We start from the raw sequence: 24,147 nt of genomic DNA, 5'->3' as shown, positions 1-24,147 counted from the left end.
TTTTAAAGTAATTTTATTATGTCTGACACACTGTATGACTGATATATTTCTGAAACCATCCTTGAAGAAAAAATCTGGAATTAAACTCTATTTTAAATGCATTAAAATATCTCACAATAAAGATATTGACTATTATAAACTGACAAACCAAAAAGTATAAAGAAAATAAATTCCTACCTAATTTATATTTACAGAACCTGGTTTGAAGAAGGTAGATTTTAACAGTACATTATGATAGAACTTTATGACCAAAGATATAGTCACTTGTCATCCTCTAAGGAAATGCTCTAACGTAGTATTGATTTTAAAAGAAAATAAAATACTTAAGAATAATTTTCACATTTGTTTTACTCTAGCATGAAACCTCTCTAAAAGGAAGTGTTTTTATATATTCAAGAGACGTGCTAAAAGTAAATTAGATTCAAGTTCTAGGTACCCAGCAGTTTTTTATTATAAAAAATCCATATTGGCTCTTTTCCTCTCTCTTTTTTATTGTTTCTATTTATCTTTCTTTCATTCTCTCTTTCTGTCTCTTTCTCCTTTCCTTTTCTCTCCCCTACTTTCTTTCCTCTTGTATTTTTAACATGTGTCAAGGAAAAAGAGATCTAAGGAAACTTAAACTTTTGATTAATTACTTCAGGGGCAATTCATGATTTGAACTGAAGTACTAGTAAGCAATAACTTTAAATATCTTCAACAACCATTCGTAATAAGTTAGTAGAAAGTTAGAAACAAACTTCTAGAAGATGCCTTGTATGCCAGAAAGACTGAAGGGCTATAGTTAAGCACCAGGCCAAGAAGAACTTAACTAAAAAATAACATTGCAGCTAAGTCATAATGAGACCTTTTGGTAAAATTCTTCAAACAATACTGGGTTAGAGTAAACCATAAGAGCTATCAGTAAGACTGTTCAGAAAAAATGTAAATTATACTTATGTATAATAATTCTAAAAAATTGTTCAGTGAGATTATTTTATGTGGTCTTATCCAACAGTTTAAATAAATTGCTTATGTTTTAACTTAGGGAGACGGAAAATTTATTGTAATGGTTTACTTGTCAGTTACAAAGTTACATAAAGTACTATAACTAATAGAATCCTTTAACACTGAACAAATAAAACTAAAGATATCAAGTGACAGCAAGTATCAGAGGTTTATCATAAAAGATAAGCAAATTATCCTATTCATTGGAAATAAGTGCAAAAAGCAAGTTACTATTGGTAGTACCCTCTGGCTGAGGGTGGTTTTTCATATAATGAATGGTGATATGGACCATGCAGCCTCTATACTAGAAAAAATTGAGAGAAAACAAAAAGAGGGAGTTAAATTGAAAAAGGAAGATATTCGGGAGAAGAAAACCTTAAAGCAAACTTTGGACAGAGAGGAGGGGTGGAGGAAAAAACAAAAGATGGTAGAAAAAGCAAAGTGGAGAAGCCTTTGTAAATAGTTTGGTGTCACCAAAGCTGAGAAGCTCCTTTGCCATGTGATGGGAAACAGGGTCACTCCAGAGTTCGATAGGCAGAAGCAATCCACCAGTTAATTAAAAAAAAAAAAAAAAAAAGGGGGGGAAAGAAAATGGCTTACTTAGTAAAAATAAACCAATATTGTGACACACTAAAAGTTCTCTGCTAATTCATCTCTTATAATAACCTTGTTGCTGCAACATTTATTTTGAAATCAAAACAGTTTTTATAGGGGGAATAGTTGACTTTCCTTCAGAAATATTAGACTAGGTAATAAAATACCTTCCAGTTTATATTCTGCCACAAATAAATATTTATTAAGTAACTAATTGGTACTGGACCACGGAGGAGGCCTCAGGGCCAAAAAGGGGAGTATTTACAGTCTATGGAGGGGAGAGAGAATTAACTGTGAGATCTACAACGAAATTATGGGAGGAAAGGTCACAGCAGGAACTAAAGATGGAAAATATAGTTCACCAGAGACTAAAAGAGGGTGGGAGAGACTTCACAAAGGAGGTGACATTTTAGCTGCTGAGTAGAATTTCACCTGGGGAGAGGCCAAGAAGAAAAAAATAATGTGAATAAAGGTAAGGAGACTAAGAAATGTCAGGGCATGTTAAAGAATAGATACAATACAGAATAGTTACAGACAGTGCTGAGGGCTAAAGAGAGAAAGGGAGTGATGGAAGCAGACTGATTGCCCCTATGTGACATGCTTGAGAATTTTGACTTTGTTTTGTATGTCATACAGATTTAACGGATGCTTTTAAGCCAGAAAGCAAATTTGAAACAGGGAACTTTGTTGTTGCTGTTTTGTATTTAATTTTTGGTTTATTTTGTGTTTAACTAAAGTATTCCCAACTTCGTGCCAGGCACACAGGTGTATAGTAACTGCTCAATAAATATTTTTGGAATGACTTTTGAGAAGATGAGTTAAGAGACACAGTAAGATTTGGTTTCAGTGAATATAACAGAAGAATGGATTTGCATTCCTATGGGTTTCTCTAACTTTTGGGGTTTTTTTGGTTCCTTTAAAAGAAATTCTAACTTAAAAGAAAAAACTTCAATGTATCAGTAATTACTTAAAAGTAATGATATTAATACTTTAAGGAATTCATAAGGGAATTATGACAATGTTCACAAAAAATAAAAAACAAGGGAAAGCTATTTTATTAATAGAGTATCAAATTATCAAATAATATTAATTTCTGGTTGAATAATCTTCAAAAATGTATGTGTGTATGTGTATGTGTTACCATTTTCAGGGAAAGTGAATGATGATATATAATTTTTTTAAGAACCTACATTTTTCTGTGATTGCTGTTCTCACATCTGAACTGGAAGCTTTATTTTTCAAATTCTGTGCCAATGTAAAAACATAATCAAGCTGAGGATGGCGCTGTTCTAAGTCAGCCTTTGTGATCTGTTAAGACAAAATGATTGTTAAAATAGGTTAATAAGCCATATGATAAAATAGTAACAAAGCAAAATTGGTGTGCTGACATAAAACTTGTTGTTTTCCTCCTATGAGAGATAGTGATGTAGCAGAGAAAGTGCAGGAATTGAAGTCAGAGGTCCTAGCTTCAAGTCTCAGCTCTCCCACTTATCACCTGGATCACCAGGCAAGGCACTTTACCTCTCTGTGTTTTTATTTTCACAAAAAGAAATAATAAAATGCTTGCAGTTCAGCTATATCAACTCTGAGGATATTAAACGAAGAAAATTTCTTTGAAAACTAAAAAGTGCTTTCAAAACATCAGTAGTGATTTCTGCAGCTGAGGCTTTGCATATCTGTCCTACATCAAATACAAACATAAACTAATGGCATCTACAGGGATGGAGGTAAAGTATTAGAAAAACCCTAATTGGAATCACTGCAAATTAAATAATCTTAGACATGAAAAACTGCTGCTCTAGAAAGTTTGTGTCTCTTAGTACTAATAAATATGGGAGAAAAGTTAGCAATATCCGGAAAATGGTGTGTTTTAAGTATAGAACTAATAGCCATAAAGATTAGAAAACACAGTTTCCAAAGATTCTCTCCCAGCTCTTCCTCTGTGAATTCCCTAATTTTTCAGATTTCAATTATTCCTACAGTGTCAAATATTATTTCTAAATGGCTTATTCACAACTTCTAATCCTGAATCGCAAAGACACAGTTCAATGAATGCTGATCATTTCCTTCTAAATGGCATAAGGGCCTCTCAGCACAACATATTTGAAACTAAATCAATCAAACCCTCATCCACATTCCATTTCTTCTGTTCCTGATTTCTGCTAATTGCAACAGCATCATCTCAGCCCCTCAGCAAGGGCTTTTCTCCTTGTTTTAAGCGTCTCTTGCACAATTCCCAGTCTTCTTACTCAAGCAGAGCATTGGTATCATCAGTCTCCAGCCACAATTTAAAAAAGAAAAAGGGGGGCTTCCCTGGTGGCGCAGTGGTTGAGAATCCGCCTGCTAATGCAGGGGACACGGGTTCGAGTCCTGGTCTGGGAGGATCCCACATGCTGCGGAGCAACTAGGCCTGTGAGCCACAACTGCTGAGTCTGCGCGTCTGGAGCCTGTGCTCCGCAACAAGAGAGGCCGCGATAGTAAGAGGCCTGCGCACCGCGATGAAGACTGGCCCCCGCTTGCCACAACTAGAGAAAGCCCTCGCACAGAAACGAAGACCCAACACAGCAAAAATAAATAAATAAATTACTAAACTCCTACCCCCAACATCTTAAAAAAAAAAAAAAAAAACAAGGGAAAATCAAGATGCTTGGCAACTGCTTACAGACTAAACGTCCAAAGACCTTTGCATGGTCCACAAGCTCCTTCATGATGTGAACTTGAGCTGCCTTTGCTCTCTTACTTCCCACTACACCTCTTTCCTGCACAGTTCTTGACCCAATATGCTTAATGCTCCCCACCTCATGTCTTTATTCACCCTGGTCCCTATACCAGGAATGCCATTTACTTTGCCTCTAAATGTCAAAATCCCATGTAGTCTGCCTTCCTTCACTGTGGATGTAATCCCTTTCCTCATTCTGGCTCCCCCTTACAGGTGGCGTGTACCTGTCCTGCAGCTTTTATTAGACTGTGCCTGGCCACACATGTTTTTAATATGGGAATAAAACTGATACCTACCTCACAAGATTATTAAAGTGAATGAAATAATATATGTAAAATACTCAGAAAAATACCTAGCATACATTAAGCACTTAATAAGAGTTAGCAAGAGCTGTTATTATTTCATGGTTCATTCCCAGTTTCTATCTGGTATATTCTTTTCCATATCCCTAGACACACACAGCCCAGTACCAAAAACACACTGAATGTGGAAAAAAGAACTTTACAAATTGATATTAGATGGCATATGTATAGAAATAAAATTATAGTCAGGAGATTCTCACTTAACGATGTCAGCAATTAAACAAATAAGCTCATTGTGAAATATAAATTGAAAAGGCGCTTCAACAAATTATTCTCCATGACACTAGTCATTAAATGTAACACCAGTTTACATTTATAGTGATGTGGCTGGATTTATGATACCAGTCTTAGATCATAAAAATACAGTGACTCTACAGCTCACATTGTTAAACCTGTTCTTACAAAAACAGCACAAATGCAAGAAAAGCTTTACTCATCAGAGCTAGCCCAGGGCGGCTGTTTGACAGGTCAAGAATTCTTTAAAGCTCATCCTCCCAGAGTTTAAGATAAACAAAAGTGATCCAAACAGATCTTGGTGTTTCCATGACAAGCCTTTACACTAGTACCTACTTTCATTCGGGAGATTGTCTTATTGATCTCTTCTACATCCCCGACAGTGACAATGTTGGACTTCAGCATCTGGTCGATCAACACCAGCCAGTCGGCCAGTTCTGTTATCGTTTTATCCAGATCAGCAGGAACTGAAATTTCTGAAGTACGAGGAGACTGAACAGGAATATCTGATGCAGATGATGCTAGCACCACCTTTTGGACACTGGGATGAGCTGAAATAAAAAACATAGCAAAGTATCAATAACACAGCAGGATAATCTGACTGTGGTGATGTAATGGTGACATGTATGTGTATTTATGTAAAATTTAGTTTAAGTAAAACAATTGAAAGAGGTTTTTATTTTTATTTTTTTATCTATTTATTTTTTTGTGGCACGCGGGCCTCTCACCGCTGCGGCCTCTCCTGTTGGGGAGCACAGGCTCCGGACGCGCAGGCTCAGCAGCCATGGCTCACGGGCCCAGCTGCTCCGTGGCACGCGGGATCCTCCTGGACCAGGGCACAAACCCGTGTCCCCTGCATCAGAAGGCGGACTCTCAACCACTGCGCCACCAGGGAAGCCCGGTTTTTATTTTTTAATACTGAAATGGCAATGGTATTTCCTGAAGTATCTATATGTTTTTGGTTGCCATAATGGCAATTAAACACACAGTCTCACCACATTCTAGGGCAGCAATAACTCAGAAGTAACTAACGCTGATATCAAGAGGAAATAAAATAAAAAGTACATCAACCATGAGAAAATTAGGAGTGTTATTTTATTTTGTCAAGATGTTTTTGCTTTAATTGTAAAGCCATTTTATTTGTAATTTTCTGTTCTTTTTCACTTCCCTTTACAACATGAGCATTAGTCACTTTTAATAAACATCACTGTGAATACCTATGTAATAATCTATGTATATAGTCTCTAACTTTTAGTTACCTCTTTTCCTACAGCTGGATACTTAGGCTACCTCTGAACTTTTACTTTAAAAAAGAGCTTGCATATACGGTCAACTAACATTTGACAAAGGAGCCAAGAACATACAATGGAGAAAAGATAGTCTTTTCAATAAATGGTGCTAAGATAATTGAACATTCACACATAAAACAGTAAATTTGGACCCATGTCTTACACCACTCGCAAAAAACTAACTCAAAATGGATTAAAGACTTAAATGTAAGACCCGAAACCATGAAACTCCTAGAGGAAAACATAGGAATAAAGCTCCTTGACCTGGGTCATGGTGTTGACTCTTTGAATACGCAACAAAATCAAAACTGAACAAGTGGGACTACAACAAACTAAAAAGCTGCTACACAGCAAAAGAAGCCATCAATACAACAAAGTGAAAAGACAACCTACACAGAATGGGAAAAAAAATATGAGCAAACCATATATCTGATAAGGGGTTAGTATTGAAATGTATACATATAATTCAGACATAAGAATGAGAAAATCCTATCATTTTAGACACCATGGATGGACCTTGAAGGCAAAGTAAAGTAAGTCAGACAGAGAAAGACAAATATGTATGATCTCATATATGGTATCTAAAAAGAAAAAAAATTCATAGGAAAAGAGATCATTCAGACCTGTGGTTACCAGAGGTGAAGGGTGGGGGGAGAGGAAATTGGAGAAAGGTGGTCAAAAGGTACGAACTTCCAGTTACAAGATAAACAAGTACCAAGGATGTAATGTACAACATGAAGACTACAGTTAACACTGCTGTATGATATATAGGACAGTTGTTGAGAGTAAATCCTATGAGTTCTCATCATAAGGAGAAATTTTTTTTCCTTTTTTCTTTTTTTAATTGTATCTATATGAGAAGATCCATTTATGGTAATCACTTCACAATACATGTAAATCAAACCATCATGCTGTATGCCTTAAACTTATACAGTGATGTATGTCAATTATTTCTCAATAAAACTAGAAAAAAACTGGGTGTAAAGAAGCATAGAACTTAACACAGGTGCAGCTATAGCCATCTGTCAAGGATATTTAAATTCCTATCACAACAGTGCATCAGAGAACATAAAGAATAATATTAAGGAAATTCAACAAAAGTGCTTTTGCTCTTAGGCTTTGCCTACTTATCATCTTCTAAATGAGGTCTCTTGATATTCTTTTTAAAATTTCAATATCCTCTCAGCACACCTGATTTCCTCATGTGCTCCACGGCCAACATCAGTGGTACAGTCTCTCTTACACTTCTCTGTTTTTCTTCCAATATACCATGTATTCCACTTATTTATTATGTGTATTTACTGATGAAACCCTGACACCTAGAACTATACTTGGCACATAGTAGGTGCTCAATAAATATTTGTTGAATTAAAAAGAAAACTTGCAAAAAAACCCAACAAAAACCAGAAAAAAAAAGAACTTGCAAGAAGTATCTTTTTGTGTATTCTTTACAGCTCTGACTGACACCTTAGTAGAAATTTCCCAAAACAGAATTACTAGGTTAAAAAATATGAAAAAACTTAATGTATCTACTATTGATTGCCAAACTGTTTTCCTTAAAAGTTGGAAATATAGACTTCCAGCAGTGTGTGGAACTGATGAACATCCTGCATCCACACAAACAAAATTCTATCTCTACGGATAAACACACATCTTTCACCATTGCTTCATTTCATGTCTTTTTGGTTACCAGTGAGGATAAATATTCTTCATGTCTGGTAATCAAATATGGTATAATTTATAACTGTATGTGTTCTTTATCTGCTTCCTTATCAATTTGGATGAACTCTTTTGCAGAGCACAGGCTCCGGACGTGCAGGCTCAGCGGCCATGGCTCACGGGCCCAGCCGCTCTGCGGCATGTGGGATCTTCCCAGACCGGGGCACGAACCCGTGTCCCCTGCATCGGCAGGCGGACTCTCAACAACTGTGCCACCAGGGAAGCCCTGGATGAACTCTTTATGCAAGAAAGATAAACCCCGTCACATTGCTGAAAACAATGTTTCTATTTTAGTATTTAATTTGTTTTCTTTTTATCATATAGATGTTAACAAAGTTCAGTTGAGCAAATCCATAAATCTGTCTTGGGGGACTGTTTTCTCAGAACTTACTCTTGTCTTCTCCAAAGATTTGATATATATTTTCTCTATATTTTTTGTTTGTATGTTTTTGTCTTATTTTGAACAGTGGGAGACTGGTAATTGTTTTTCTTTAGTTTTTACACAAGAGGTGGTTGAATTAATTATTAGATCTATCTAGACCCACTTTAGCATAAGGTATATTAAATGAGGCTTAAATAATTTTCTAAAAAATGTAGTCAATCTGTAAATTCAGCACAATATAAAAAAAATCCCAACAGGTTTGTGTGTAACTTGACCAAATTATACATTCAAGTTTTGATTTTAAAATTAACATAGGAAAGAAAAGGGCCAAGAACAGTCAAAACATTTTATATTTGATAGAGGGTCATGCCCTACCTGATATTTAGTTGTATTACTCAGCTAATAATGAATGATTAACCTCGTGTATTACAGATCCAGACATTCAAACAGACCACTAGAAGAGAACAGCCACAGTGCATAGGTGGCAGAGAAGCCTGACCTTGGCAGAGACTACATTATAGATCAATGAGGAGGCATTTACTGGTCAATAAATGATGCTGGGAAAAGTGGTGACCCATGGCTGCAGCGGGAAGATGATGGGACAGATTTTGACCTCACGTGCACCTTAGGAAAATTAATTTTCAGTGGAATTAAGGACCTGCATATGAAAACTAAAATTGTAAAATATAGAAGAATATCTTTATGACTTCAGAGTAATAGAGGATTTCTAAAATAAATCACAAAAAGGAAAGCTATTAATAGATCATTAATGTTTAAGAATTCTGAAAATAGTACCACAAATAAAAATTTTAAAAGCCACAGATTAAGGGAGAAGGTATTTGCAATGCACATTCCAGACAAGGAATTAGTAACAAAAGTAGCTTTTTCAAACTCAAAAAACATCAACCAACAATCCACAGAAGAGGAAATAAGAAACACAATAAACATATTTTTAAAAGGCTCAAGCACACAAGTAATTAAGGAAATGCAAATTAAAATGAAGTGTCCTATCTCCACAGGTCATAGGTAACTAATGTGATGTCTGGGGAGCTCTGGGTGCCTAGAGACCCTTTCAAGGGGTGGATGCCAAAACTACGCTCATCATCATAGTAAGTTATTTGCCTCTTCCTGCTCATTCCTTCTCAAATGTAGAGTGGCGTTTTACTCAAGGCTACATGACATATGATATCACAATAGAGCAAATGAAGAAGCAGATACAAGAATCCAGGTGTCTTCTCTTACGACAGAAACTTAAAGATTTTCCAAAATGTAATGTCATATCATTTTTCTATTTTTTTTTGTTTTGGAAAATATACTTTCTTATGTTAATACCTTATAAAATATTTTATTAACAGAATGTTTTTTATTATTGTTATTTTAACAAGTTAACAAACAAATAAGTTTTGAAATTTCTCAGTTTTACTTTCTAATTAGGTAAATATTGATAGACATAACTCACACAAACAAAAGGTCTTTGGGGGTAATCAATAATTTTAAAAAACATACAGCAGTCCTGGGAATAAAATGTTGGAGCGCTGGAAACAACGTAGAACAATGAGAAGCCTCACATTCAGCTGGTGGAAGGGTAACCTGGAACAACTAGTCTAGGCAGCAGCTAGCAAAGTAAAGTTGCCCGTACTCACCACGATCACCCCAATGATTCACCACCACATACCCTAGAGAATGCCTCATACATCATTCTGACCAATCCTCACTGTCACGTTTTGTACTTTAAAAAAATTGAAAACAACCTAAATATTCATTCATTGTTTCATCAAATATCTATTAAGAACCTACAATGTGCAAGGCACTTGACTAGATGCTACAGGTATGGGAATGTGTAAGACAAAGGCCTTGACCTCACAGAGTTTGCATTCTGGTGGGGGTGCATGGATATACGTCACGAAGTAAAACCAATGCAAGAAGTTGGAGAGAAACAGGATGTATCTTGGAGAGAGGATGTATCTGACATAGGGTGGTCAGGTCAGGAAAGGTTCATCTAAGAAGGGAATATTTGAGAAGAGAACTGAACGAAGCGAGTGTGTGAAACATGCAATATCTGAGGGAAGGACATTTGGGTAAGAAAGAAAGAAGAAACAGCGAGCACAAAGACCATAAATGGAAATGTTCATGGCATGTTAGAAACAGCAAGAAGACTAGTGTGTTTGAGGCAGAATGAAGAAAGGAAAAAGTGATAAGAAATGGGATTACAGAGACAGGTAGCAGACAGATCACACATGGTCTTCTGGACCATGGTAAGACTGTAGAACTCACTTATGTATGATGGAAGTGATTAAGAGACTGAAATCAAAGGAGTGACATCAAACCTGTTTCTAAAGCATCACTTAGCTGCTATCAGAAGAATAGATTATCGAGGACTGGTAAGATAAGAACAGAATCAGGACAGCGAGTTAGGAGAATTGTTCACTTCAAAATGTCCCCAGAAAACTATTTTTCAGTGTCCTCACCTTGCCTCTTCCCTTGCCTCCAGCAGCATCTGGTTCTACTCTGGTCCCAGGAAAGGCTAAAAGTCTCACCTCCCATGAAAGGGAATGCCTTGCACACACTGGGCAGTGAAATATGTCTTGTGTTTAGAGAAGATGTTCTTTTCAAATGATTGAAAGCAGAATAAGAAATCACCACTGCATTGTGTTTTTAAATAAGTTTTTCTAATTCACATACAATGCTCGTAATCATAAAATTTTGTTATGTATAAAAAAATTTGTAAAGAAATAAACTGTATCTTACCAGCAATTCTTGTCTGAGAAACAGAACAGGGTTCCTGGATGCGTTCCTTCAGCGCACTAGGCACTTCTCTGCATATCTAGAGCATCAGGCCAAAGAGAAAAAGAGAAGGATAGTATATAAATAAAGACGATTATGTTTTCTGAAGAGGAAGCGTCCTTCTAAATGATAATGCCGCCACTTTCCTCCCCCTCAGTGCCTAAGCTTCTGTGTCCACTTTCACTAACCACTATCCACTGCAGTCTTGCTTGACCCTCAGCTCCACTAGCATCAAGAATGTCATCCAGTCCTTAACTGCCTTGCCCCTTTGCAATATTTAATGCTGCCACTCCCTCTCCCTTGCATTTTGTTAGTATTCTACGATCTTGATTTTACTCCCATCCCTCTGACTGATCTTCTAAGTGTCCTTCCCCAGCTCATTTTCCTCGGCCCATCCACCAAATACCAACATTCTACAGGGTAGGTTTTTTGGTCTTCTAACCCTCGATACTGGCCTCTCTCCCTGGGTCCTGGTTTCTAATGGTTTCACTTATCATGCGGAGTTTTAAGAGGCTGAAGACTCCCCAAAACGTATCTTCAGTCCAGCTTTCCCTGTCAACTGTACATTCAGACGTGTCCAAATATGGATTCATCATCTGCCTCCTTGACACTCTCTTCACAAAGTTGTCTAATAACTCTAACTATTTTTCCAGATCAGTTACCCTGATCTGGATGGTGGGCTTTGCTCAGAGGAGTTACTTGATGTCCTGATGTCCTAAGCATATCCATCCTTGGGTTCGCTCCATCCATCTCTGTGGTGCAGCTATAGTGATCTTTCAAAATGTAACTTGTTTAAAACCCATCAACAGTTTCCCACTGCTTTCAAGGTGGTGAAATAGCCTCAAGACGGAACTCGAATTCCTTGTGATGCATGGTGAGGCCCCTAGGTCTCTGCAAGCATCTCTTGTCCTTCCAATTCATATTGAGCTACTTCCAGGACCCAGATTCACTCTCTGTCCCCTCTAGACCATTTCACTTACTGCTTCTTTTCCCTGCAATGCTTTTTCCTCCATTCTCCATCTGACCAATACTCATTCATCTTTTATTATCTTAGCTTGGATATGATCTCCACAAAATCTTCCACGGTTATCACCCAAAGCCAGGTAGGTGCCCTACCTTTATGTCCCCATGGATACCTCTTTGTTATAATTGTTTATCTACTTGTCTTACCCACAATAAGCTCTTTGGGTTAGAAGCATTTTCATGCTCTTTACTGTATTCCTAGCTCTTAAAATGGTGCCTGGCATAAAATGAGAGTCTGGTAAAAAACCTATTAAGTGAATGAATAAAAGCATGAATGAATGAAACATCTCAGATTAGTATTTCTTAAAATGTGCTTGTTGAAATTCTCTATAGAGTAAGCATTGCTTGGTCTTAGACATTCGTAATTCACATAATTAGTGTAAAATCTATGTGAAGTCCTATGATAAAGGAAGGTTTGGCTCTATCTAACATCGTGCTCCCAAAGTGACCACGATACCCTATTGAACACAATACCCATTGACATCCTCTGTGTTAAATAAATACATGTGCTCTGACTGAACATGCACAAGCTGAGTCTGGCATGTTTGACACGGGGCCAACAAGTCTGGAAAGCAGCACAGGGAGAGAGAGTAGCAGATGAAGTCAGAGAGATAACAGGAAGCCAGAACATGATGAACCTAATAAGTCACAGTAAGGACTTTGGCCTTTCCTCTGAATGTGATGGAATACCATTAGTGGGCTTTGTTCAGGGGAGTTACTTAAACTGAGTTATGTTTTAACAAGTACTTTGGCTGCTTTCTTGAGAAGAGACTGACAAAGGGAAAAGGAGGAAACAGGAAGACTAGTGAAGTGGCCATTGTAGGAATCATACAACAAGAGAAGACAGTGGCTTGAAACAACTTAGTGGCCACGGGGTAGTGAGAAATGGTCAAATTTATGAAATTTCGCAAACCTAAGAAAAGCCGAAAGAATTGCCCAGGGAACAACCACGTGCCACTCAATATGTACAATTGTTAAAATTTTGCTGTATTTGCCTTATCATGTATCTAGTCATCTAGCCATCCATTCAAACCGTCCCATCAAAGAGACAGGTATTTTGAAGGAGAAGCTGATGATAGTGACTCCAAGGTTTACGTGTTTGTTTGTTTTTAATTGAGATAATTCACATGTCATAAGACTGAGTCCAGGGTTTTTGGCATAAAACACAAGAAGGATGTAATTACCAGTAACTGAGGTGGGAGAAGTATACTAAGGCACAGGAGGGAGGTGGAGATCAGGAGTTTGACTTTGTATGTTAGTCTGAGATACCTATTAGACACTGAAGTGGAGATGCTGAGCAGGCAGCTGTGATGAAGTCTAGAGTAATGAGAGAGTCCAGGCCAGAGATACAGATGTGTGAGTCATCAGTAACGGTAACTCATCAAGACGGTAATTCTCAAGCAGAGAGGCTAGATCAATAAAGCACCCAAATCATTAGATATAGAATGAGTGCTATCATTTTAAAAGGATAGAGAGGGGGGAAAATGACTGATATGGGACCTATCCAAACCAGGGCAGAAACATATCCATTCAATGTCCCAGAGAGACCTCACACTCTGTTATGGTATGTACCCAAGCCAAAATATATAGAAATCTATTACTTTATCTACCTGTGTTTCAACTGCAAAAAAAGTAACAGTATGAGAGAAAGGACTTTATCTTAGTCATATTTATAGCCACATACCATTACATCCCACGTGGAACCTAGTAAATACATGTTGAATGAATAAAATCATTAAAAATAAATCTACGTATGTGAAAAGTCACATGCAACATCACAAAGTTATTTTAATGCTTTCATTTTCAGAGTATAATTATTAGCATTTTATTGCCTGATTCTAATATATACTCATTATTTAATATAGTATATAATGTATAAATCTCCTAGGCCAAAAATATTCCATGTAAAATAAGTATTCTTTGAGAACACATGCTTCCATCCATGACAGGTGAAAAAAATATAATTATCAATATTAGTAAGCATTAATAAAATGTGCCCATATTTGGGTATACTTAAAAGTAAAACAGTTGCCTGATTCCACTTCTTTAACAACAAAATCAGTAAACATGAGAAAGGTGTCACAGTAATTCTTAACACACACCTTATTCCATGTCGAATTTACAGTTCTTAAGCTTTCTGAAATTTTTTCTCTTTCATGTAAACTCAGACTTTTATCTGAAAGCATTTCTAATTCAGTTCTATTCAGCCATTTGAGTTTTTCAGCTTGATCATCCATCTCCTGGATTAAGTCCTAAAGGAGTCATAAGAGAGGTATGGTTAAAAGGTTGTCATACCAGAAAAAGATCAAGAACTGTATTAGGAATCTCTTTGGAAATACAGTAAGTCCCCTACATATGAACCTTCAAGTTGCGAACTTTCAAAGATGCGAACATGCGTGCCACCCCCTGTATGCCAGCTGTTGTACTGTACTACTGTACTTTTCAAGGTACTGTACTATAAAGATTAAAAATGTTTTCTTTATTTTTTGTGTTTGTTTTTTATGTACATATTATCTGTGTGAAAAGTATTATAAACCTATTACAGTACAGTATTATATAGCCAATTGTGCTAGTTGGGTACCTAGGCTAACTTTGTTGGACTTACAAACAAATTGGACTTACAAATGCGCTCTCGGAACAGAACTCCTTCATACGTCAGCAACTTACTGTACTCCTATAAATGTGGACCTTTAATTTCTTAAATGGAAAATAAACCTCTAAGATGCCTGAACTTATCTTAACAAACTGTAACTAATTTGGGAATGACCTCCCACCTTCAGTGTGCATTGTGTGTACATGAACTACTACCCCTGACCCCCTGTCTCTTAACAGGGTCATATTATATCATATTTACATCGACAACTTAACATTCTGTTCTTTGCTAATAAAATGTCTATTCTAATGAAAGGCAAAAAAAAAAAAAAACCGCAGAAAAAACAGGAGCATTTTAGGCATGCATCTCTACCTTATCTCTACCTACCCTAATATGCTGTCCCATCCCCTGTGACTGCCCCCAAATTGTTTACAAAAGGTACATTCCAAGAAAACTATTGAAATTTTTAGATAAGACAGGAGCAAGTTTGTTAGATATTTGTCACATTTTGAAAAGAAAACTTAATAATTGTTTGCCATGTATTTTTCATCAATATTAAAAGTTTCTTTCCCACAATACCTCAATCATACTCCTTTAGAAAAAATCTCTTATCAGATTAGTGGGTATACTTTGTTGCACACAGATGTGTGTATCCACACAATTTCTTTTTGTTTAGTAAAAATGTGAGCACATTATGCTTATTGTTCTACTACAAGTACTTTAATTCTTAGCACAAAAATATAACATTTGTGGATATAAAAATGTATGGATATTTGGGTATATTAACATATCTATATATATTTATGTATTTTTATATGTTGTAGACCTATACAACTATAAACAATTCTTGTTGGTTGCAGATCAACAAAGAAAATTTGATTAATACAACCATGATGCTAAGTCCATAGTAAGCTGCAGTGAGTTACTCTCAACTCACTTTGAGTCTTCTTATAGGACTCAGTTTTATAGATAGTAATCAGTAATTATCTTCTAAGTCCAAAAGCAAAAACTATACTTCACAGCATTATTATATTCTAAAATGATGACGTCTGTTTAAAATATTCCAGAAAACTTTGGTCCAATACTGAGACCACATGACTTATTACTTTTATGTGTGTGAAGCCTTACCACTGCAAGAATAAAATGACAGCTGCTCTTTAAAATTAAAAAAAAAAAAAGATATTCCTCTTTAAAGTTCACCACATTTACCAAAAAGGACAAAGTTTCTTCCCCTTTTCTTCTTCAGTCATGCAGTATCTTATTTGCAGTGAAAATATTCATGCATCAAAAAGCACTGGCAAATATAGAGACAAATGAACCCCTTACTGTTAATTCTTGCAGGTTTTCTTCCAGCTCAGTGGTTGATCTTTCTTGCACAGCATTCTCGGCCTTTGTTAACCAACAGATAATCTCATCTAGTCTTTTTCTATAATCCATCACTTGCTTACTTTCTCCTTTTAACCTAAAAGATTATATTATTGAAAAATACTGAGAAAAAATATCCAATTAACTAGAACATTATATATTTGCATTAGATATTCTGACTAAATATGTCACACACAAAATAATTATTTTAATATGTATTAATTATTTTAATATGTATTCGTAAATGAGTGTTAATAGTAATACATATGTTCTGCAATACCAAAGATTATTTGCAAACGTAAGAATAAGATTTCTTCCTTCATTAAATTAAAAAACATTAAAACTAAATAATGTTGTCTTCTCTCATCGTGAAAAACTATACAGACATTTAATACAAAGGACTTATTTTAAGCTAGATACCACTGTACAACATAATGGAGGTTTTAAAAAGAAAACATGAAAAATGTCTTTATCTAAAATAATTAAGGAAAAATACATAATTCTTTATGAGTACTCTATGGAGATAGAAACGTATCATTATATGACATATTATTCACATTAGGTTGCAACTATTACTCTATTCATAAGAAAGAAAGAACAAGAACAAGGCAAGATACTGAGAATGGGAAATTTTTACAAATATTAAGAAAGACAAGAAAAAATAGAAATTTGATTAGCTTATTAAAATAAGTATTATATTTGAATACAGCACCAAGTTATAAAACAAATCTAGAAAAAACAAAGTCAAAGTTTTAAAGGCTATAAGGAAACAAATAGTCATGAATATAAAAAAAACTGCCTCAATTACATCTTTTTAATGCTATAAGAATAACATTTATAATTATATAAACCATCTGTCAAAAGATGAGAATATGACTAGAACTCATGACAAACAAGATTATGTATTTTTAAGAAAGAGTTTGAAAGCTATTTAGAGCTTGGTGGTGGTATCATTTTTATAGCTGCTGTTATTAGCTGCTGGTTTAAAAATAGAAAGCAATTTTTTAAATGAATTACATTATGTCATCCCTAATAAGAATTTACATTTTTTATGTCTATGACTTTTTCTTTTTAATCACAAATAAACTATTTTAATGTTTAAAAAACTGATAAGGGAAAGGGGGGAGGAATAAATTAGGAGTTTGGGATTAACGTATATACAATACTATATACGAAATAGATAACCAACAAGGACCTAATGTATAGCACGGGGAAGTATGCTCAATATTTTGTAATAACCTATAAGGGAAAAGAATCTATCGATAAAAAAGAATATATATATTATATATATAAACTGAATCACTTTGTGGCACACCTGAGACTCACACAATACAACACTGTAAATAAACTATTCTTCAATTAAAACAAATTTATGACAATCACTACAAAATCACAAGCTTTCATTTTTAAGTATCCATCAGGAGACAGCACTGCTTCAAGATTTTAAAAAATAAATAAATAAAGCAATAGTACGAATTGTTTAGACTACCAGTACCAAAACAGGTAATTTACCCTCTGTATGGAAGAGTCTTTAAATAACAACTTTGGAAACAACTCAAATACTACTATAGACCTTGTGTTTCAAAAAAAAAAGGTGTAATTTAAATTTCCAATGTTTCATAATCATGACTAATTTAGTATTTTGAAAATATATCTATGAAGAAAGCGAACATTATCAAGTAATTTCAATAAGACATATTTGAGTCACACAAAATTTTCATCTGCAAACTAGCTAAATATAATCTACATTTTAAATGTTATCACTAAGTAAAAACAAGTTATAAATTCACGTTCAAACAGTAGGTAACAATTGCTCATTAAGGAATAACACCATAAGTTGCTGAACTGTGTAAATATTTAATGACTGGCACTCAATACAAAAATAAATTGAGCCGTGTGCTGTTTCTCAACGACTGATAACAGTACACATAAAAGCCCATAAAATTGCAAGGTGGCCCCAATTTGAGATAAATTACAACCTGAAGTAAAGTTAAACAGGAATTTATGAAAACAAATATTGTTTTAGTTAAAATATAATATGCTGGAGAAGAGATTCATTATTCTTTTCTCTTCCAAAAAAATGAGCAAAACATGTATTAGCTTCACCTTGTTAGTCCCAGGAGCAATAATTACCACGTTCCACAGAGAGCCATTGAAATTGATTAAGGGAATTCCTGCAGTTATTGTTAATACTATGCCAGCAGGTACATCTTTTTCCTTAAGAAGACCTGAGAGATAGATCATTCTCAAGCTAGAAGGCCTCTCCCTGCCGACTCACTACCATGGCACATAAATCCCATGGGACCTCAGCTTCCAATCCTGCCCCTGGTGCCCTGAAGCCTCCTCACCATCCAACCTTCACAGATTTCTTACCTGGCCATACTATTTAATGCCTCCCACCTTGTCTGTTCTGTGCCTTTTCCCTACAAGGCCATCCGTAAGGGGAATTTATGGAAAATTGCTGTAAATGCTTCAAAAACAGCTTCAGGATCCCTCCCCTGAGATGCCTCAATTCCACAATCCATCTGCCCTGTGTCTGTGACAACACTCTATCTTCTTAATAATGCGTCATTTAACCACATCAGATCATTTTTTCCTTTAAACATATTCTTCATCTTAGTCTCTCTGAGTTCCTTAGTGGTTCATGTTTACTATGAATAGTCAGAGAATAATACTTTTTACAAACACCGTCTCCTTTAGTCTTCGTGACACTCCTCTAAGAAGATATCCTAGTTTTCATTCACAGGGGAGGAAACTTGGCCAGCGAACTCTGAGGTCTTCCCAAGTTTTACAGGCGTAGTATTTAAGAGCATAACTTAGCACTGTCACTAATTTTCTGTGAGACCCTAGACAAGTTACTTAACCTCTCCTCTCTGAGCCTCGGTTTCCAAAGCTGTACAATGGGTCTAAATAGTCCCCTCAGAGAGTAGTTGTGACGATTAAATGAGGCCAAACCCTGTCTCTTCCACATGGCAACCTCTCAACCAAGACACACAAACTATGATTTGACTCCTACCAAAACACACAAAATAACAGATGATGCTATTTTACAAAAAGCAGCCATAAGCCAAATATTCAAAGTTCAATATTTTATGTCATACTATATACTTGATAAAGTATTAGATTGTCCTTTAACATAACAATAGCTTATCACTAAAATAATACATCATCTACAGAGTTAAAATTAGCAGGAAAAAAATTACCTGGGACTTTTTAACCCAAAACTATCATTAACCCGCTCCCCCAAAAAAAGACCATTAATGAGATGAAATGTATTAAGTAGGAATCATCCATTAAAACTTGATTGTCTCAAAACATAACTTCAAATAACTGTACAGTAATATATAAAATAATATGTGTAATGTTGAGTATTATATTCACTGGTAATCAAACGTGTTTGTAATCAGAAGACACCCTAATAAAATCTGAGGCATTGTAACATAATCTGACATAAAAACGCACAATAATACATTATATTTATTATGTCACATAAATGAGGAACTGTACTATGTACTCAGCACTGACATATAAGGATATAGGACACCCTTAGACACCAAGAACTACCGAGTGAGAGGGATTACTCATGAAGACCCTGAGGCCCGGTCAGGATATGAGTGAGGGAGAGGCCTGGCCCTGAATCCAGATCTTCAGACTGGGAGTCCAGAGTGTTCCTCCACCTACTTCAAGTTTCTGCCACATAGTCACATATCATAATAAAAAGGAAAAAGAGAAATAAAGGGTTTTTTGACATGTAAATTATCACGGCTAAATCACCTTGGCCGCCGATCCTTCACTTCTGCAGCGATTGCACCCCAGCGTTGGTTTAAACCTGCCAGCTTGTCCTTCAAGAAGCTTCCATCTGTCGGGGAGAGTTTCTGTACAATCCCATCCCCAGTTCTGTTTAGTGCTGCAAAACTGGGCTGGTGGCTGCCGATGCCCTCCTCGAGCTCCTGTGACAGAGAACAACTCAAGATTACCTCCACTTCTAAACTAAACTGTTCTGTAATGAAACCACCCAGGTACCATTGGTGTGGTGTCAATTTAAGTGTTAGAGAAACAAAGACCTGGAAGGATATTTTACGTATATGAAAAAGCCATTTTTAACACTTCAATTACATTTCATTGAACATATTAAATGAAATCTATTTTGAAATCTAACCCACTCTCATGAATGTCATCAGGCAAAATAGAGTGGAAGAGGACAGCCTAATAACATAAAATAAATCACTGCTGTTTACATTGACGCATAAGCATCAATCATGTTTGATTGAAGTGAATTGCCTATCTTCTATACACGTGCTTGAAAGTGTCTCTTAAAAAAATGTTAAACCCTCTACCCCTATATACCATTACGTCCTACCATATATAAGTAACCCTCAATGTGCATTTTACTGAGACATTGCTTCACTGGTCTGTAAATTTTTAAGCAACGGATTAAGAAAGGATATTTTAAAGTCAAATTTAAGCACTTCTCTATAACTCTAAAAATAAGAAAAAAATGCATTAACATATTTATGAGAAAAATAAAAGCATTTTCTAACTCCTCAGAAGCCTTCTACATAAAATATATTTTAAAAATTTAATAAAAGAGAAAATATCTTCAACAATGGTAAAATGAAATTTTGCTTGCTTTCAACCATTATTTTTAATGACCCATTATTATCAGTAGAACTGATTTAGCTATTGTGTTATATTTTCCCAAGACTGAATTAGACTTACATGAGCAGCTGTCCTGATATAGCTCAAGAATAATTTACTTTTATGATAATGATCAATGATACAAAGAAACATAAGATGCCTAAGTGTTTAAGTATAGAAAATAGAGGTGAGGTATGCAGATATCGTTCTGGCCTTGATGTAGTCTTGAGTACAAAATTTTACAAGTGTTATTCTAAACATAAAATTTTTAAAATAAAATTGTTTTTCACATATTCCACTAAAGAGTATTTTTTTATTTAAATTTCTTTAAAATCCTAATTAAAACCAGAAATAACCATTTTCTCTTAAACCTTTAAAACTGGAAACTAGAACTGGAACAAAAATTACAGATTGTCTATATACTCCTGAAAAATTAATATAGTGAGCCCCTACTTTCGAAATCTGTCTTAAATGGCGCATACTAAATAAATATGCCACCTTTTTTAGCAGATCCTCATCCTCTGACAGAAAGCACTCACCTGCTGATGTATCCTGGCTTTCTCTAAGTCCAGGCCACCATCTGGAGCAAAAGTATCAGCCAGCAACTCTTCAGCTTCCGTTATCCACTGTGTGAGGTCATTGAGGTCACAATGGAACTGTCTCCATTCTTCCACAGCCCTATCGAAATAACTAGAGGACAACAAACAGAATAAAATAGGTTTCCCAACTTTCCAGGACCGTCTAGAAGCAATTTTCTAAAATGAAAATTCAAACCTCATTTAAACTGAAAGCCTCAAAATGAGTGAATTCACAGCTCACTGCTCTGTAAGACCAGTTTCCGTAGTGGATTACAGTTAATGATTCCTCTTAGAGAAACATGCATCATACCAAGAGCAAAGCAATCTGCATACACCACACCACCCCCCATATTCATGCACACATACACACACACTAGGCAGCATTTTAACTGAAAAGAAGCCTTCTCTGGCTTGGAAAATCAAGATAGATTAGCTGCAGGCATGTTAACCCACCCAACTTTAAACACTTAACATTTCAAACACCATGAAGTGTAAAATATGATTAATTACTCTATTCCCTTAGGAAAAAAATAGCGTGTTTTACTTCCAGAACACTTAGTTCCCAGCTAGAACAAAACCCCAAAGGCCAAAACACTTCAAAATTTCCTTGCAGTTACTGTTGGTGGGAATGTAAATTGATACAGCCACTATGGAGAACAGTATGGAGGGTCCTTAAAAAACTAAAAATAGAGCTACCATACGACCCAGCAATCCCACTACTGGGCATATACCTGAAGAAAACCATAATTCAGAAAGAGTCATGTACCACAATGTTCATTGCACCTCTATTTACAATAGCCAGCACATGGAAGCAACCTAAGTGTCCATTGACAGATGAATAGATAAAGAAGATGTGTCACATATATACAATGGAATATTACTCAGCCATAAAAAGAAATGAAATTGAGTTATTTGTATTGAGGTGGATGGACCTAGAGTCTGTCACACAGAGTGAAGTAAGTCAGAAAGAGAAAAATACCATATGCTAACACATATATATGGAATCTAAAAAAAAAAAAAAAAAAAAGTTTCTGAAGAACCTAGGGGCAGGACAGGAATAAAGACACAGATGTAGAGAATGGACTTGAGGACACGGGGAGGGGGAAGGGTAAGCTGGGACGAAGTGAGAGAGTGGCATGGACATATATACATTACCAAATGTAAAATAGCTAGCTAGTGGGAAGCAGCTGCATAGCACAGGGAGATCAGCTCGGTGCTTTGTGACCACCTAGAGGGGTGGGATAGGGAGGGTGGGAGGGAGATGCAAGAGGGAGGAGATATGGGGATATATGTATATGTATAGCTGATTCACTTGATATAAAGCAGAAACCAGCACATCATTGTAAAGCAATTATACTCCAATAAAGATGTTAAAAAAAATTTCTTTGCAGTCTATTATCTCTGTGTTATGCACGGAATTGCATCCCCCAAAATTCATATCTTGAAGCCCTAACCCCCGACATGACTATATTGGGGACAGGGTGTTTAGGGAGGTAATTAAGGTTAAATGAGGTCATGTGGGTCATTAATCCCATAGGACTGTTGTCCTAATAAGAGGGAGAGACACCAGAGATATCTCTCTCTATGTCTGCCTCTTTCTGCCTCTCTGTCTCTCTGTCTCTTTCTCTCTCTTTGCAAGAGCACAGAGGAAAGGCCATGTAAGGTAAGGATACAGTGAGAAGGTGGCCATCTGCAGGCCAGTAAGAGAAGCCTCACCGGAAACTAACTCTTCTGGTACCAGCCTCCAGAACTGACAGAAAATAAATGTCTGTTGTTTAAGCCACCTTGACTGTGGTATCTTATTATAGCTGCCCTAGCAGACTAGCATACTCTGTGCGGGGACTAATCCAGTGTGTTCCATTGACCTGAACACAGCACAGGATGGGAGTGCCTGCAAAGCTCAGATTAGGCAATGAAACAAAGACTATCAAGACTTCTATTCAAACACAACTCCTTTAGAAATGAGATAAAGCCAAACTCCAGTGCTTGTCATATTTGGAACATATAAGTGTAAAAAAGAAAAGCTCTGTTGGATTGGAATCCTAAAGAATTTCCCTCTGCCTCTTTGTTTAGACTAGTGGTACCAGGAGAAGTTTAGAAGAGATCTCTGAAATTTTAATGATTCTACTAAAATGTTTATATAATAAAAAGGTAATATTATTATTTTTAAAAATAATAAAATGGTCCCTGACATCGCTAACTCCTAAATAATCTTTATGTTTCCTTCTTCCATGAAAATCACTGAATAAAAATTCCATTAATATTTGTTGAGTGCCCACAGGGAAGCAATGTTCTATTGGGCATAATGAAAATAAGAGCACTTCAAACAAAACACTAAGAGAATATATTAAGACAATCTTCATTAGTCGGCACCCAATAAATATTCATTAAATGAATGGTGCACGGATAGATAGGTATAGGTATACATAGGTAGGTGGATGGGTGAAGTCTTCTATGATGAAACTGAGTTTTAAACACTTTTTAAATGATGGAAAAAAGAATGACTGATTAAATTAAGAAGGAAAACTATTCCTGATAAAAGATGGAATTCTGAGTAAGAATCAGAAAGCTGGGAAGGTAAAGAAGGTAAAGGAAATTTTAATCAAGTTTATGTGAAATAAGTGAAGAAAACTTGTTTTTGAGCAGTACGTATAAGGTATTAGAAATTAGGCCAACTGGAGAACACTGTTAAAAAGCTTCTAAGGTCAAGATAAGAAGTCTGAACTTTGTCCACACAGCAGTGAGAGGCACAAAGAAGATACAGAGGATAAATATCTGGGAAGACATTCTTAGGAGAGAAGACACACAAAGATCCAAGGATCTAAGATGAGAAGGAAGAAATAACTGGCTTATTTCTCCACTGTTTGTCTAAGATGGTTCTAA

At 35.9% G+C, this 24,147-nt stretch overlaps 1 protein-coding gene across 1 annotated transcript in view; it reads right to left on the bottom strand.

The window, feature by feature from the left end:
* The window catches only part of UTRN (utrophin), a gene marked incomplete at both ends in the record, with an annotated part of 450,045 nt that overhangs the window by 260,639 nt on the left and 165,259 nt on the right, over positions 1-24,147 (bottom strand). Inside the window, 7 exons of the mRNA XM_079716566.1 lie at positions 2,769-2,886; positions 5,230-5,444; positions 11,032-11,107; positions 14,193-14,342; positions 16,010-16,145; positions 19,823-19,998; positions 21,226-21,376. Of these exons, the coding sequence (XP_079572692.1) occupies positions 2,769-2,886; positions 5,230-5,444; positions 11,032-11,107; positions 14,193-14,342; positions 16,010-16,145; positions 19,823-19,998; positions 21,226-21,376 (1,022 nt within the window). The remainder of the gene's footprint in view (positions 1-2,768; positions 2,887-5,229; positions 5,445-11,031; positions 11,108-14,192; positions 14,343-16,009; positions 16,146-19,822; positions 19,999-21,225; positions 21,377-24,147) is intronic.

The sequence above is a fragment of the Hyperoodon ampullatus genome (genome assembly GCF_949752795.1).
Source record: "Hyperoodon ampullatus genome assembly, chromosome: 12".
Taxonomy (NCBI): domain Eukaryota; kingdom Metazoa; phylum Chordata; class Mammalia; order Artiodactyla; family Ziphiidae; genus Hyperoodon; species Hyperoodon ampullatus.
This window is presented reverse-complemented; position numbering and strand designations above follow the sequence as displayed.